Source organism: Lycorma delicatula, chromosome 3 (genome assembly GCF_047948215.1).
Source record: "Lycorma delicatula isolate Av1 chromosome 3, ASM4794821v1, whole genome shotgun sequence".
NCBI lineage: Eukaryota > Metazoa > Arthropoda > Insecta > Hemiptera > Fulgoridae > Lycorma > Lycorma delicatula.
This window is the reverse complement of record NC_134457.1, coordinates 12,337,630-12,353,957: the sequence shown is the minus strand read 5'-3', so window position 1 is coordinate 12,353,957 and position 16,328 is coordinate 12,337,630. Positions and strand designations below refer to the sequence as shown.

Genomic DNA, 16,328 nt, shown 5'->3' with positions numbered 1-16,328 from the left:
TTTGTTTTAATAACCGCTCAAAAGATAATGGCTGTATAGAAAAAGTGTCATATTTAAATATGCATCTTTCTCTCTTTGTTTTACGAAAACTTTTCTATTAACATACGAGGTCTGTTCAGAAAATAACCGAAAATTTTTAATTACACGCCAACGGAGATATTTAGTGACTTGTGGTTGGCAGCATTGTATTCCACATGGCCTCTTTTGTAATCATACGTTCTTGGATTGTTGATATCTCGTTTAGTTTTGGTGTTATTGTTATTTGAGTGCAACATGTTTATGTATTAGTAGCGGTTTTTGTAATGTGTGATTACACATAGTAGCCGTAAACCCAGCTTTCGTCTTCCATTACGATCCTTTCATAAATGTTTCATCGTCATCAGCTTATTCAAGAAGTTGCCGACATACTTCCACCCAATATTCTTTCTGCTGTTCGGCTCATCAAACGGGGAAAAAACTTTCCTGCAATCACTAACCTCTTCTGCAAGTTCTTTGACAGTCAATCGGCGATTTACACGCACCAGATCGTTAATTTTCTAAACGTGGGTATCAGCAGTTGAAGTCGAAGGCCTTCCTGATTGAGGATCATCTTTAATCGACTGATGACCACTTTTAAATTGTGAAAACCATTCGTAACACTGCGTACGACCTACAGAATCATCTTTGTAAGCTTGTTTCAAAAGTTGAAACGTTTATGTGAAAGTTTTCCCTGGTTTCATGCAAAATCTTACGTTAATTCTTGCTTCTGAAAATCTTACATTACAAAAATTGGTACTAATACTTAAACACGTTATACTCAAATAACAATAACACGAAAACTAAACGACATATCAACAATCCAAGAACATGTGATTACAGAGGAGGTTATGTGGAACACAACGCTGCCAACTGCACGACGCTAAATATCTCAGTTGGCGCGTAATTAAAAATTATCTATTATTTTATGAACAGACCTCGTAAATTTTCTTCTAAAGATATTATAACATACAAATTTATGAGGTATTGAGATTCAACGTAATTTTCGTGAGCATACGGTAGGTAGCCTCCTAGTAGACATACAGTTACTATCGGTACCAAACTTTCGTTCAGACAGGATGTTCTTTTAAAGATACAAAATCATCAGGACGCCCACGCGTCCCTGAAGCTGCTGTAGAACAACTCAGAGAAAGCACTGGACGAAGTTCGAAGAAACCGACTGACTCACGTGAGACTGGTATTCTACTAACGACTGTTCGACGCGTTTTGCGTAAACGATTGCACTAAAAGCCGTACAAACCTACCGAGGTTAAGCGCATTACAGATGACAACAAAGTTGCTCGGCTGCAGTTTTGTGTGGAAATGATGTATAAAATTGCAGACAACATTACATTTTTAGACTATGTAATTTTTAGTGATGAGTCAACGTTTCACATCAGCGGCAAGGGTACGAGACCTGTAACTACCAAATATGGGTAGCAAAAACCCTCATGAAACTTTGCAGCACATTCTTTATAACCCTATGATTTTTGTGCCTAAGCAAACAAAAATTGTTTCATCTTCCAGGAGGCAACCGTAAACGGTATAGTTTATCTGGACATACTCCAAAATGTCCTAATTCCTCAGTTAAACGATGATGACTAGGAAGGATGCCAGTACTATCAGAACGAACTCACTACCGCCTATAAGTTCGAGAATTTCTTGATACTCGATTCCCAGGTCGGTGAATCAGTCGTGAAGGTCGATTGGACGGCCAGTTCGCTCCCCAGATTTAACCTCGCTAGATTTTTTCTTGTGGGGTTTAATTAAAGATCGGGTTCGTGTGCCGACTTTGTCTACCGATCTTGTTAAGTTAAGATATCGGATTAACGCTGCAGCTGCAGAAGTAACGCCTGACTTACTGGCTACAATCTGGAATGAAATCACTTCAGGTGGGATATATGTCGCATTACAAAGCCATGTTGAACAAAAACGAACGTTTGGTGAAAAAACTTGTGTTTTTCTATGAAATGAGACCTCAACCGAATGCAAAAGTTATTTCAATAAGTCTTTATACGCTTTTGAAGTTGTGAAGTTCTCTTTGAATCACTTGGTATATTTAATCTGAAAGTGTGTTTGTTTGTAACTCGATCACGCAAAAAGAACTGGATCGATTTCAATGAATATTTTTTTTTTAATTTTATTTCTTTTTACATAGGGAAACATATAGGCTACAAAAACCACCGTAAGCTGAACTTCAAGCAGCATCCACAGGCTGAAGATCAAACAAATCGAAGGGCGTCGAAGGGCTCAAGCTACACGTCGATTACGCGAGCGAAGCGCACGGGTAACCGCTAGTACTAAGATAAATATAGCGTAAGTGACCTTAATTAACCGAATAATGCTTTTCATCAAAGTAACTCGGCATTATACACTTTATAAATCTTGTATTTATCCAAAATAAATGTTATTGTCTTTAGCTTATTTGTTTAAAACCTATTTTTAAATTTATTTATAACAATTTCCATTTTGTCATCTGTAAAATGTGATATTATTTTTTTACATGAACGGTTTAATCGATAAAATATTAAATTTCCAAACAAAGAAAGAATTTTTTTTAATAGCGAGATAAATACATAAGATAAAATTAAAATAGAAAAGAAAATTTTTTTATATTGGTTTTTTTAAAGATCAAAGAACTATCATACCGATATATCAATATCAATTAGATGCTATGAAAAGCCGGTAGTGTTGCATAACTTTCCCGGAATTGCCATTGGCAGATATAATGTGCCAAAGGGTTTTTAAATATTAAGCATTGAAATGTAATATTTAGAATAATATTGCAACAAAGATGAAAATACTACGTAAAAAAATTTTGGTTCGACTTTACCCCTTTATGTAAATTACATTTTTATCATTAAAATTATGCTACATTTGTAGTAAAATTGCTAAAAATACAAGATTAACATTTTAAATAAAAAAAGTTTGCTCCCATTAGATCGCCTAGCTCAACAACTAACAGCCACAATTTGAAAAGCAGATAAATCATTAAAAATTATAAATGCTTTAATCAAATCTCATTGGACACGTTTTTTTTTTAAATGTTCATTCCTATGTAATCTACATTTATATTACATACAGATGGATTTTCGATTTGAAAATTAAAGTTTAAAAAATTGAAATCTTTAGTACGGGTCCCATTCAGCATCCTTGTTTTGTGGATTTTTTTTTGGGGGAGGGCTTAAATATTTATTTATTGAAGTAATCGATTTCTTCAATAAATCTTCTCGATTTGGTGGAATGTTTTTCAACAAGCCTATAAATCATTGCAATTCACTACAAAAAGATATCGACATTATGTCGGCTTAAATAAAAAGCATGATGCGTTGGGTTTGTGCTACATCTTTATTTTGAATAAAGCGCACGAACGATTCATACTGTTTGATACGAACGATTTATCTAAAATTATATTTGTGTTTTTGGGATAAAAAAGGAAAAAATTGCTATGTTGATTAACTTCATTTTGTATCAGTTATTTCTATGTGTATTTTTTTAATGATTAAACGTATTATTTCAATAATATTTATACAATACCTAAGGTTATTTAAATTAATAATAGACTGTGCAACACCTATTTCAGTTGGTGATTTTTTAAGTGCGCTAAAACTGGTTTAAATGCTAATGAATTTAACTTAAAAACAGTAATTGTAGAAAAAAGATGAGATAGCGTCCAAAAAACTAAAGGACCTTAAAAGCCTTTTGACTACACATCTTAGTCCAGGATAGAAATCTTAAACCATCGGATAACACCGAAGAAGTTGAACTTTGATTAGTTTTTCTTTTTGATTTTTTTTTAAGATAACATTTTGAAAGGACCTTATTATTTAAAAAATTTAGTTTCTTTCATTATTTTGGTTAATAAATGTAACACTAGGCATACTGTAATAATAAAATTATAACTACTTGTGTATTATAAAGGCGCCACGATCGTTGGGAGGTTATAACCAACGCGACTGGTGGCGACTGAAATAACTTCGTTCTACTTATGATGTAAGACGATAAATTAAAAGTATTTATTCAGATAAGTAAAATAACTGCACTTACAATTTGGGATCCACCGCGTTGTGAAGAGGAAGTTGTTAAGACATTTTCAGGAAAAGGGTATTCTTCCGAAGGGACAAAAATGTGCCAAAGAACATGATATGACTTTGTATTTTAGTGGATTCATTTGGCGAATGCAATAAAACAAATTACCGCAGTAAAATAGGTATGCACACAGGGAATTGGATAAAAGGCAGCAAAATAAGTTTTCTGAATGCAATCAATTTATTTACACCTGGACGTATGATATGAGTTCTTTCAAATGGTGTTCACGTGAGCTAAACATGAACAGTCATACGTGTACAGACTGAAACAACTACCTTCGTGAGGTATGCGTTTCACAATTAATAAATCATCCTGGAAAAATAGGAGGTCCAGGTAGAATAGTTGAAATAGATGATACTCTATTAAAGTCGACGAAAAAATCAGGTTCGACGAGCATTTTCCCAAAAACAGGTTTTCTGGGGAATTTGTCGGGAATGTTTTTATAGTCGAGGTTCCCGACGGATCCTTCAATACTGTCTTGAATGAAATCCTAAAGCATATGGAATATGATACAACTCTGTATTCTTACTGGTTAAGAGCTCGTTAATGAACTGGAGAAGGATGGTTACCAGCACTTCACTGTCAATCACAACTATAATTTCGTAGATGCTGAAACAGGAGTACATACACAAAATGTGGAAAGATGATGGGGTTCTTTGAAATGGAAAAATAAAAACATAGAGGCACTGCCAGTCACAATATAGAGATGTATTTTGCTGAGTTTATGTGGTACCGAAAACATACATCCAACGATGTATTTCAAAAAATATTAATAAATATTGCCCAATTTTGGCCACCGGAAATTTGAATAAATGATTAAATTTCTAGTTCTGTGTTTCTACTTTATTCCTAACATTATAAATTCACAGACCTATTATAATATATAAACTTCCAACCATAGTAGTGCCGTTATAATATATAAGTACCAAATCATATTTCTACTTTTTAATTATTTTCAGCCTGTAGTTTTTCTTCAGTTAACTTAACAAAGAAAAAAACAACTTTGCTTCATTATTGACAATATTATTGTTTTTTGCATCAGAACTCAAACGTTCCAAAACAGTAATTGTCAAAACTCACAAGTTCCTCGGCACATTATCAAAACTAACTAAACTTGATTCATAAAAATAAAATCTAAACTACTGAGAAACTGACCAATTTGATTACAGAATTGAATATTTGAGCCCAAATTACATTAGAATAGAGTAATATTTTTAATTCGCTTTAAGATGTAGCTAAATTATTTTTATTCGATTTCTAAAAAATTACGTTTATTGAACATGTGATGTTAGATTCTAGTGTACTCAAGTTAAAAATCTCTCATAGAAAACACTAGAACCGGTCGAGACTACAACTTTTATTCCTCAACTTATGGTACCGTAAAGCGTAAAATTTAAGATATTTCCCTCAAAACGAAAGGTCTTATCCCGATGAATATGTATACTAAGCGTTTCGGAAAGAATAACTATCACAAAACCGTTTGGAATTTGTTAATGGAACAAGATCGTTTCCTTGGAATCATATATCATTGTAATTTACACGGCCACAATGACTGTACACTTAAGTTAAAAAAAAATGGACATCATTATAAAAACTTCATTTTTTTTCATTTAAACACTATCTCTCAACCGTTTTAATTAAGGGATAAAGCTACAACTAATTAAAATTAATGAACAGATTGCGAACACAAAAGCCTATACGATTCCGTTTATTTTTAAGAAATTTACTTTTTCGTTTGAATTAAAAATATATAATAAAGTAACTTATAGAACAGATATGATAAAGGAAGGTTGTTGTATTTGATTTATATTTGATCGGTCGTTGGCCGGGTGAGATTTTGAGCGTTGTCGGGGGGGGGGGGGGGGTTGAACTCGAGGGTTAGTTGAGAGTTGATCATTTACTCCTCCGCCCTTTATGTACCCCCCGGTTCCCTTTTTGATGGTAGTCGGGGCCTCAAAACCAATCCGGCTAATGCGCAGAACATGTTATCTGCAAGAACAATCAAAAGAGATAGAGTACAGCTACACCATACCACGTCCCGGATCGACTGAACTGCGACTCCAGCGCCGCCCTGGCGGCATTTCCGTTAAACCGAAACGGCATAGGTCCTCCCTTTCCGTGACCACACCCCGCTACTGTACTCGAATTTACAATCCCTTCGTTCGAAAAACAAAAAAAATAAATTCGCTCGTTTCTGTCGTGGTATTTTGCGTTTCTAAACATTAAACGACGTTAATTACATTAACTAACGGTGTACAACATTTGTTGTAGCGAAAAACGAATTTGCAATAAGGTTCAATAATTAAACACATCATTTACGAACGAACGAATTACGTATACCGTTACATAATTATATTCGTTCTAAATATAAGAATAATTATAAAAAGATAATATTAATCTTGGAACTACAACGAAGATTGTCGACAGTGTTGAAAATGGTTCTTTTTTGAAATGTTTGGAAACACCGTTAATAAATAGTCGAATATTATATTTGATAGGTGTTAATTTTGTTTAATACGAGAAAGTTCCTTAACCTTTTCAAAACGGACACACTTATAAAAGCACCTACGAAGAATTTGTTTAAAACGATTTGCTGAAAAGATTTTCTACAGTAACTATTTTAAAAAAAATTTTAACCATATTTTGAAACCTACAACAATCATTTAAGAAGTACGTTTCCTAAACATTTAGTACATAATTTATAAATTGTAATATACGTACTTATATTAAAAGCTAGGTAAATTAACTGAGTTTAATCAGACGTAGTATACGGTAAACATTTATTATCGGTACACATCGGCAGTTGAATTTAAACTGAAAAAAACTTATAACTGGATGAGAACAAATGAACAAACTAACACAGCAGTTTGTCAGGGGATTCCGCATAAATAACAAATACAAGGTACGGGACCACACCACTTCCTTGTACGCCTATTAAATTACATATACACATTTTTTAAAATGAAAAGTACATAAAATTTTACTTCGTTAATTACTTCTGATATTTTTTCATATTTTTTTATGGTTATTATTGAATTATTCTTTGTTGTAAAACATTTTTTACAATCAGAGGTTAATAATTATTAATAAATTAAGATATTTAAATTTAAAAAAAGTTAACGAAAAAAAAAAGTAGATGACGTTTAATTCGAACCGATGTACCTTCCCCTTTATCCAAATATTTCATTAATTAAACATTTATTTGACTATAACTCTGGAACCAATGAAAATAAGTACCACTTATGACATATCGTTGAAAAGATCTCATTTTGGAAAATATTTTTTTGGATTTTGGACTTTTTTGGACACCTTTGGTTCAGTCGATTGCAATCAAAAGGGGGGGGGGGGGGTGGTGCACAACTAGGAGGTGTTACAACAGTCCTAAATCAAAAATTTAAACATTCTACGGCTAATCGTTTTTTAGTTATGCGAGATACATATGTACGTACAGACGCCACGTCAAAACTAGTCAAAATGGATTCAGGGATGGTCAAAATTAATATTTCCGTTGAAATCTGATCACAATATTTCCGTTGAAATCAAATCGCGATCACAATATTTCCTTTACTCGTATAAGGAAGTAAAAAAAAAAAACAGAAATAATCCCATTAAAAAGAGAAACATTAACTCGTAACTAATGATTAATTCAAATTAAACAAAAAAAAACAGCTTTCCACCAATTCTCTCTTTCATGTTACTTAAAATTAATTAAATATTAAACAAAAATTAAGACTGTCTTTCTTAACTTCTTCATACAAATGGAATTTAAGTTAATGTACCTGGTGACAAATCTGAGAAAATCTTTGGGACAAGATATGACAACATACAATAATCGTAATTCTTATGAGGCCGGTGTATAAAATAAGATGTGTTTCGAGTGCCATAGTTCATGATTTTTAATTTTAATAAGTTCGACGAGAAAAAGTTATAAATAATATAATACTTTGATACAGCAGACATCTGGACGATATAAATCTACTGACTATGAAAATCTTGGGTATTTTTTTTGGAATTTGTTTATTGTTATAGGATTTTAGAAAAGTTTTAATTACTTGTTATTACATTTAAATAACAATTCTCAGCATGCGCCCGAGTAGTAATATCATATCTTAAGATCGACTCAAATAATACGTAATATACCTTTTTTAAAACATAATTAGGGAAACAAAACGATAGGGGATGCACCATACATTGGATATTACGCGGTCGAGCAGAAATATCACCGATTTGCTTATATCAAGTACAAAATTCCTCATTAATGTCTAAATACTTGTGCTCAAATTTATAAGCTGCAATAGGACAATCGCAGGAAAGTAAAGTATTTTGCAGACAAGTACGTGTTTTTAAAGATAAGTTTTTTTTTTAATTACTCATTTTGGACAAAGGATATGTATTACATCATCTTTTTTTTCATTAATAATAATTAGGTCTCGATCATGAGCCCATCGTAACAGTGCATCATGATCTTTTAATTTCCTCTCTAAATAGCGCTACAGCTTTATAAGGTAAATTATTATAATTCACCCGATTTGGGCACATGCGGTTTTCATCGGATCATGACGTCTAAGGAATCACACATCGGATCACACCTAAGGAACCCAAAAATTTCCGGATGATAATGCTCGTATGTACGCGCGCGCGCGTTTGTGTTTTCGGTGTTGGCCTCTAAATAATCTTATATCGCCACAACTACTGAACCCATTTTTACCAAATTCGGTTAAATTACTTCTATACGTACATCGGGCATTGATGACAATTTTTAACTTAAAAGGTCAAGAGGGTGAAACTGTAGAGCAAGGTTACCCTCAATATCTCGAGATTTTACCTAATTAAGGTCATACTTTTTTTAGGCACATTTGTTAACGATTAAAAAATAACAATATTTTCAAAAATAAGTTTTTGAAAAATAGCATCTCCACTTCAAAAAATGCTGTTGTAGTCGTCTGTTATGTTGTGAGGTCAAAGGAAAGCGGTAGAATTAAATAAATAAATAATATTTAAAATGTAAAAAAAGTAACTCGTTCTGGCTTGGTCTCGAAATCGATGGGTTAACCCTCGCAGCTACACCGGTCTGCCGACCGTACAAGCAAGGTTTGTTCCACGTAAGTTGTGAAATTACATTAGTACAGACCGTAGCCACTAGTATTGCCACACTCGCGCGAATTAAATACGGTGTCCGCGCGCGCTTTAGTTAGAATCATTGAATTAAATTTAATGATAAATATTTTTAATTAATTGTGTGTATTTGCCGCGCATCAGAAATAACCCACTGCTGTAGGATTTTCCCGAAACGCGGGTTTAGCCGTTTGTCGGGTAAGTCCTACAACTGTGTTGTCAGCTTTTTTCATATGAAATGCAGCGCGTCCATAATACGTATTTACTATAACTAGAGAATCATCAGCGAATTGATATAACCTACAAAATGTAAAAAATGTATCGATAATAATTACTCTAATTAAGTATAACAAAGTTCCTAAGATACTTTTATTATAATAATAATATATTTATTATAATTATAATTTTTAGATTTAATTTGTAATAATTCTAGATTTTGTTTTTAACAACCAGTACCTACCGATAGGTTTATTAATAAATAACTACAAAAAAAAGATTACGATAAAAGTTGTAATTAAATAAGTTTAATGCCGATATATAACGTCGAAATACATAACAGACCGCGTTACTATAATCTATTTCAACATACATATTAACATTAAACTTATTTAATCTCAATTTGAATCATCATTATTTGGTGTCAAGATTAAACAACAATTGGAAATAGGAATATTACCTCTGTGGTTAATCTTATCACGGATTAAAAGACTGTCTTTTATCCGGAGGTCCCGTGTTCGAATCCCGGTCAGGCATGGCATTTTTCATTCGCTACAAAATACCCCTTTCCATATTCCACGTACAACCTTACGTGGTTATAAAAAAAGATACCGTTTTAAGTTTATTTTTTAATTAGCCTAATAATCCATATCCGATTAAATTTATCTGAAAAATAAAAATTATTTAACTTTATTGAAATTGCTAGTTATCTAGGATCACAGAAAACCTGTAACAGTTAATCGTTGTGGGAGGAGGGGGTAAAATGAAGCAAAGGATCTAAATAAATGATTATTTACAAGAATGATCGGTTCAAAACTTTGACAATGCATATTTTTTAAATGGTGAATTTTTGAAATTGGAAATGTGTTAATCCCATTTTTTTTACGAAAAAATAGTATTTCGAGCTAAAAGTACATAAAACTTTTATTTTTTGTTTTTATATAAACTAAATTTTAGATAATCAAGATTGAAAATGATAAGTGCAGTATATCGTGATAATTTTACGTGGTAAAGTGTTCATTTATTTTATCGTATTAGCGAACGTAATGACCGAAGCCGTACAGTTTTTAATCACTATATCGTATGAGAGTATGCTCTCGCTACAAACAAATAACCTAACTACGAGATTAACCCGTGCACTAGGTCGTAGTACATAAACCGATTCCCGTCCCACCGGGCGATACGAGTACATAGATGATGTTCCCGCCGTCCCAGTAGGGAACACGGTGCGATCGGCGGCGTTCGGTGTCGTATTAACTAAAGTGGTACGGAGCGGCGGTGGCGACAGCAATCGAGTGGATTGCTCTATCGGCCGCTCCGAGCTACTATCCCTTCTCCTTAACTGTCAACCGGCTCCCGTTCAAATAATCATATTAAAACATTTTACTTGTGAATCTCACCGATCGACTCCCCGCCTCCGCGATTGATATTCATTACGTAGGCTGACCGGGGTTTTGCTACGACCGTGCAGGGTACGGGAAAGGGTTAGGATTATAACAACGGACCAACAGGCGAGCCAGATATTTTATGCGGTGTCATACGCAAACCGAGATTTGCTTTTAACCAAAACGACTTATCGACAATAAAATCGTTCGTTACAGTCGCTTAATAAAATGGAATTAAATTATCAAAACTTTTTTTTACTCGCTCTTATTTAATATAATCTATCGGCAGACTGATTGACCGGAATCGTGGATACCGTTGTTCTTTGGTGGTTGGGTTTCAAATAACCACACACCTCAGGAACGGTCAATCTGACACTGTAAAAGACTACACTTTATTTAAATTCAAATATATCATCCTTTTAAGTAATATCTTACGGTGGATCCGGAGACTAAACAGAAAAATTAACAAAAAGATTGATCGACGAGCAAAAACATGACCGACGCGCATTATACAAGGACAAGATCGCAAGAATCAGCAGAATAGAGGAATTAAAGCACGTACTGTGAAAAATAAATTATTGAGTCCATTACTTTGATTATTGCCGACTGTTAGGCTATAACATAAACAAAAAAAAAAACTGCAATCGAAAAAAGATTATTTTGTGTTCCTTGAGGATTTTTGAGTACAGAAATTCTAAATTCAATTATTTTCATATGCGGTGCACGTTAATGTATATCGACCTCTTGTTTAATTTTACATCTATAGAATGGTATAATTTGATAAAATTCAGTACGGTAGATTACACTGGTCTATAAAATCTATAATGGTTATTTTGGTTACAAGCATTTAATATAGTTCATTTTATGGTACTTTTTGCGCCTTTAAATCTATAAACCAAGATTGAATGGAGGGCAGAGTTTTTTAGTTACACGTTTTTAAAGAAAACCTAATTTTTAAAGAATTATGAGTCTACAGTATATAATCAAATCTAATATTTGTTTTTCTTTAGTTTTCACCTGTATTCAGCCTCTGAAACGTCCCTTTCCACCAGCAATCAGCATGCATATTCGGGCTCCATTTTCTTTAGCAGGGAGTTTCTATCGTAGGTATATTCTGATGAAAGCGTTCACCGGGCTCATCACTTACATCCCCAAAGTTAGAAGGATAATAAATATCCTAACGTGATTGCAACATGCGTATTTTTACACATATTGCATAAAAGTTTTTTTATTTTTCAAGAAGTTCACTCACCAATTTAATCTACTTCTGTCGGCCTTTTTTTTTTGCACAGGAATTATTTAACTTCTATTTTTTTTTAATGATACCCGTTCTGCTTTCTCAGATTCATTCACATTCATCAAGTAAACAGTTAGTTACATAACAATAAGATGTCAACGTATAACGTTATACCATATCGACCACTCAGGTCAGTCTCCAAATTATTACGGTTCGTTTATAAAATCTTCAGAAACTCGTATTCATTTTAAATTTTATAAGTGACAATTCAAAAAAATAAATGAAGCCGTTAGGACAAAATTTTAGATCATATCTGGATTAAGCGACAAATACGCCAAAATTATTTGTGTAATAAATTTCTTTTAGGCTACTGTTATTTATTACAGCAACACAAATTCTAATTTTAAATTACGTACCTGGTGCGTTAAGCCTCGCGGCTACACCAGTCCACCGACCGTACAAAGGAAATTTATTCTATACAAGTCGTTAAATTACATATTTTAGTTAGTGTCGACCATCGTTACTAGCACCGCCACACCCGCACGATTAAATACGGTATGCGTGTGCGCTTGATTTAGAATCATTGAATTAAATAAACGAAAAAATATTAATTTAAATTATGTTGCGTCTGTAAACTGTGCATCAGAAACCCACAGTTGCAGAACGTCAATGCCTCACAGATAAAATTTTATTGAGCCATCTTCTAAGAATTTATGTTTTAACTAGTATTCAAAACCTCGATCTGATTTTTTGGAGAAGCCCCGAGATATGACGTTATACTTTATAGGAGAATATATGTAGGCGTAATCGGTATTTAACGATAAGCTTAGCGTTTTAAGGAACTTCAGGGTAAAACAGTGCTCTGAATGCGTCCAGTAAATAATTTGTTTGAGTTCCAATCTGTAAATTTTCAATCCCTCTTAAATAATTATCTTCAAATATGGTCGTCAGCAAAGAGAGGGTACGATGAACGGCTCAACATTTTGAGACACGTGGATCGTTAATAAACAATAAAATAAAAATATTTATCCTAATAAGCACTCGCTAGATACAAATCAAAACTTAACGGCATCTTTTAATACTAACCTATAACCTCAAACCCATGTAAAACAAAATTCAACATAATTTTCATTACTTCCAAAAATATATAATAGGTAGCACCAAAATCATAATGTTTGATTCTAAATGAACCAAACAGATCTAAGAAGTCTAGTGATGAATATTAGTTTTACTTATTTTCCTAATGCGTACATTGCAATTTATTCGAGTACTGAACTATAAGCAAATCCCCCCACGGCCCAATGAGATGAGGATGATATGTAAATAAAGTGTAGTTTTGTGCAGACTCAGGTCGACCATTCCTGAGACATAGTTAATTGAACCCCCAACCACCAAAGTACACCAGTATCCACTTTCTAGTATTCAAATGCATATAAAAGCAATTAGTTTCTACTAGGATTTGATCCTGGGATCCTTCGACTTAGAAAGGATATACATTAGAAAGGATATACATGTATACCAATATACATTCAAACTCCAGTTAATGAGAAAAGTTACTTGTTGGCATATAAGTTACTTGTTCAGTAATACATCTGAAACCATTAAAATACAGAGCTTTTACAACTAATAACACTTTCAGTTTGATCTTGTGGCTTCTTTTCTACCATTGATGTTGCTGTTCTTACACCTTGGTGTCAGCTGGCATAAAAATACATTTACAACAATTTAGAATGACTTACAATGCTGGATTTGAATTGTATCTTTTCATTTAATAAAATCATTGCCACGTTTTTATGTTTCTTTAAGTAAGTTTATAACTTACTTATTAGAAGATGGATTTGCTTTTTCCATTTTGAAATTTTGATGTTTTTAAAATAACTTCAAAACTTATTGAACAATGATTACTAAATAAAAAAAGAGACGTGTTTTTAAATACAATTTTGATATAAAAAAAATAACAAGCAAACTTCTTTCTAATAAATTTATATTTGTTTTTGTGTAACTTAGTCAGCATTTTTGGTACCCAGCGTAAGCATAACTTCCAATAATTAAGGCTTACAGACACAATTTCATAAGGAACACTTAGTGAAATTAAGGGATGTAAAAAAAGTAAACTGAGTATCCTTCAATGAACAAAAGTAAAATTTTGTACACTGCTTAAACATTGCTTCCAACTTTTTACACTGTTTTTTGAATGTATACATGATGAAATGGCAATGAAAAGATCAAACGTGTAAGTGTAACAAAAACACTGCTAGTGTCGACATAAAAATTTCATATAGACAAGAAAAGAAAAAAAGAAAAGTTTTTAAAAATTAATTTCTGTATTTTAACAATTTAGAATTTAGACAGAACAACGTGCTTGTAAGTTTACCTTCCATTAACTTATCTCCCATTCCAACCAGAATAGGTAGAAAACCTTGTAATTAGGGGCCACCCTCCTGAAATGGGTGAATGTCAAGAGGCGATTTTAGGACCTGGTCCTACTTGCCACTCTATTGCAACTAGTTTACAGCTGATTGTAGGTTGGCTGCCACTCTGTCCACATTTTCTGTTATAAATTTTATTTATAATATATACTATTTATAGTAAAATATATATATATATATATATATAATATATACTGTTGAAGAAATAATACTATTAATTACTATTCTCTTATTATCATTAATTCTATTAATACATGCTTTTCTATAAATTCTTCCTAGAAAGAATTCCTTTGTAGTTTAATCTAGATTTTTCTTTCTCTGTCTCTCTCTCTTCTTCAGGAAGCTTCTCTACCTGCTACAATATGCATACATATATGTGATTTATACACTACATCAGGGATGGCCAACATGAGGCCTGCAGGCCATATGCAGTCCAACGGGAGCCATGTTGCGGCCTGTGGAGCTGGGTCAAATGAATATAAATGCTAACTTTTATTGTACATTAATATATTTTTAAATCATAGCGAAGAGAAATTTGAAATATCTCACATTTTTGGGAAAATTCATAGGTTTTAGCTATTTCAAATATGCTGATGTTTGACACCAAAGGTTACTTAGTTTTTTATCCAATGCTAGATGTTGATAAAATTTAATATGGGACTTCAAATTCTGATATATATATATATATATATATATATATTATATATATATATATATATATATATATATTATATATATATATTATATATATATATACGTTCTGTGGTGTTCGGCGTGTAATAGAATAAGTTAGTACAAAATACAGTCCTCCTTCTTTAGTATTATTAATTAAGTATTACCCATGATATTTTTTTTTTTTCAGTTAAAAACGAAGACCTACTGTGGTGTCAACTAGTAAAGACGTTGGACCAAAGAAGAGAAGAATCACAAAAGAATTAAGAAGTTTTCACGAAAGGTGGACTACAAACTATTTTTTCGTGGAAATTCAAGCCCATATGCTTGATATGCAACGAATCTGTTTGTTTAGAAAGAATATAACATCAAATGGCACTACAAAACTAAACATTCATTTAGTACTAATCAAATAAAGTTTGTTAAGTACAAAGGGCAATTTCGACAAGACCAAGTAAATTACTTAATAAGTCTGTCTCATCAGGACTATTTCTAGGCATGTGGATGACATTGGCAAATATATTGAAGATAATTTGAAAAGTTGAGCATTCAAGTTTATATTTTATGCTCTAGCATTGGATGAAAACACAAATATGGCAGGTACTGCCCAACAGGCAAGTTTTATCAAGAGTGTTGATGTCCATTTTAAAAAGACAGAAGAATTAATGGCACTGTATCCACTTAAGGGAACTACTAAGTCACAAGATTTGTTAAGAGGCAGTTACATTGAAATTGAATCACTTTTTGTTACAACTTAACAGGCTTAATGGATTAATGGATGGTGCTCCAGCAATGGTTGGGAAACATGAAGGTTTAGTAGAATTGACTGAAAATGAGGCCTCCAAAGTCAGTAATACTTCAATGCTAAATTTTCATTGCATTATTTATCAGTAGAATTTATGTTTAAAGTCCCTCAAAATGGACCATGTCATGAAAGTGGTCATCGAAATAGTGAACTTCATTAAGTTGAAGAGCTTGAATCACCATTGGTTCCAAGAATTTCTAAAGTCTAGAGATTATAATGACATTACATTTTATGCAGATTTAAGATGGCTGACCCATGCCAAAATGTTAAAAAGAGTGTTTGATTTACAGCAACAAATAAAACCATTCTATGAAGGAAGTCAAAAAGTATCCCAGAGTTTAAGAATGGATTTGTGACTTTGCATT

General features: G+C 32.7%; 1 protein-coding gene across 1 annotated transcript in view; it reads right to left on the bottom strand.

The window, feature by feature from the left end:
• LOC142320795 (photoreceptor-specific nuclear receptor-like) overlaps positions 1-14,453 on the bottom strand; it is a 229,045-nt gene extending 214,592 nt beyond the window's left edge. The window contains exon 1 of the mRNA XM_075358774.1: positions 14,432-14,453. Within this exon, the coding sequence (XP_075214889.1) occupies positions 14,432-14,453 (22 nt within the window). The remainder of the gene's footprint in view (positions 1-14,431) is intronic.
• Positions 14,454-16,328: the final 1,875 nt, after the last annotated feature.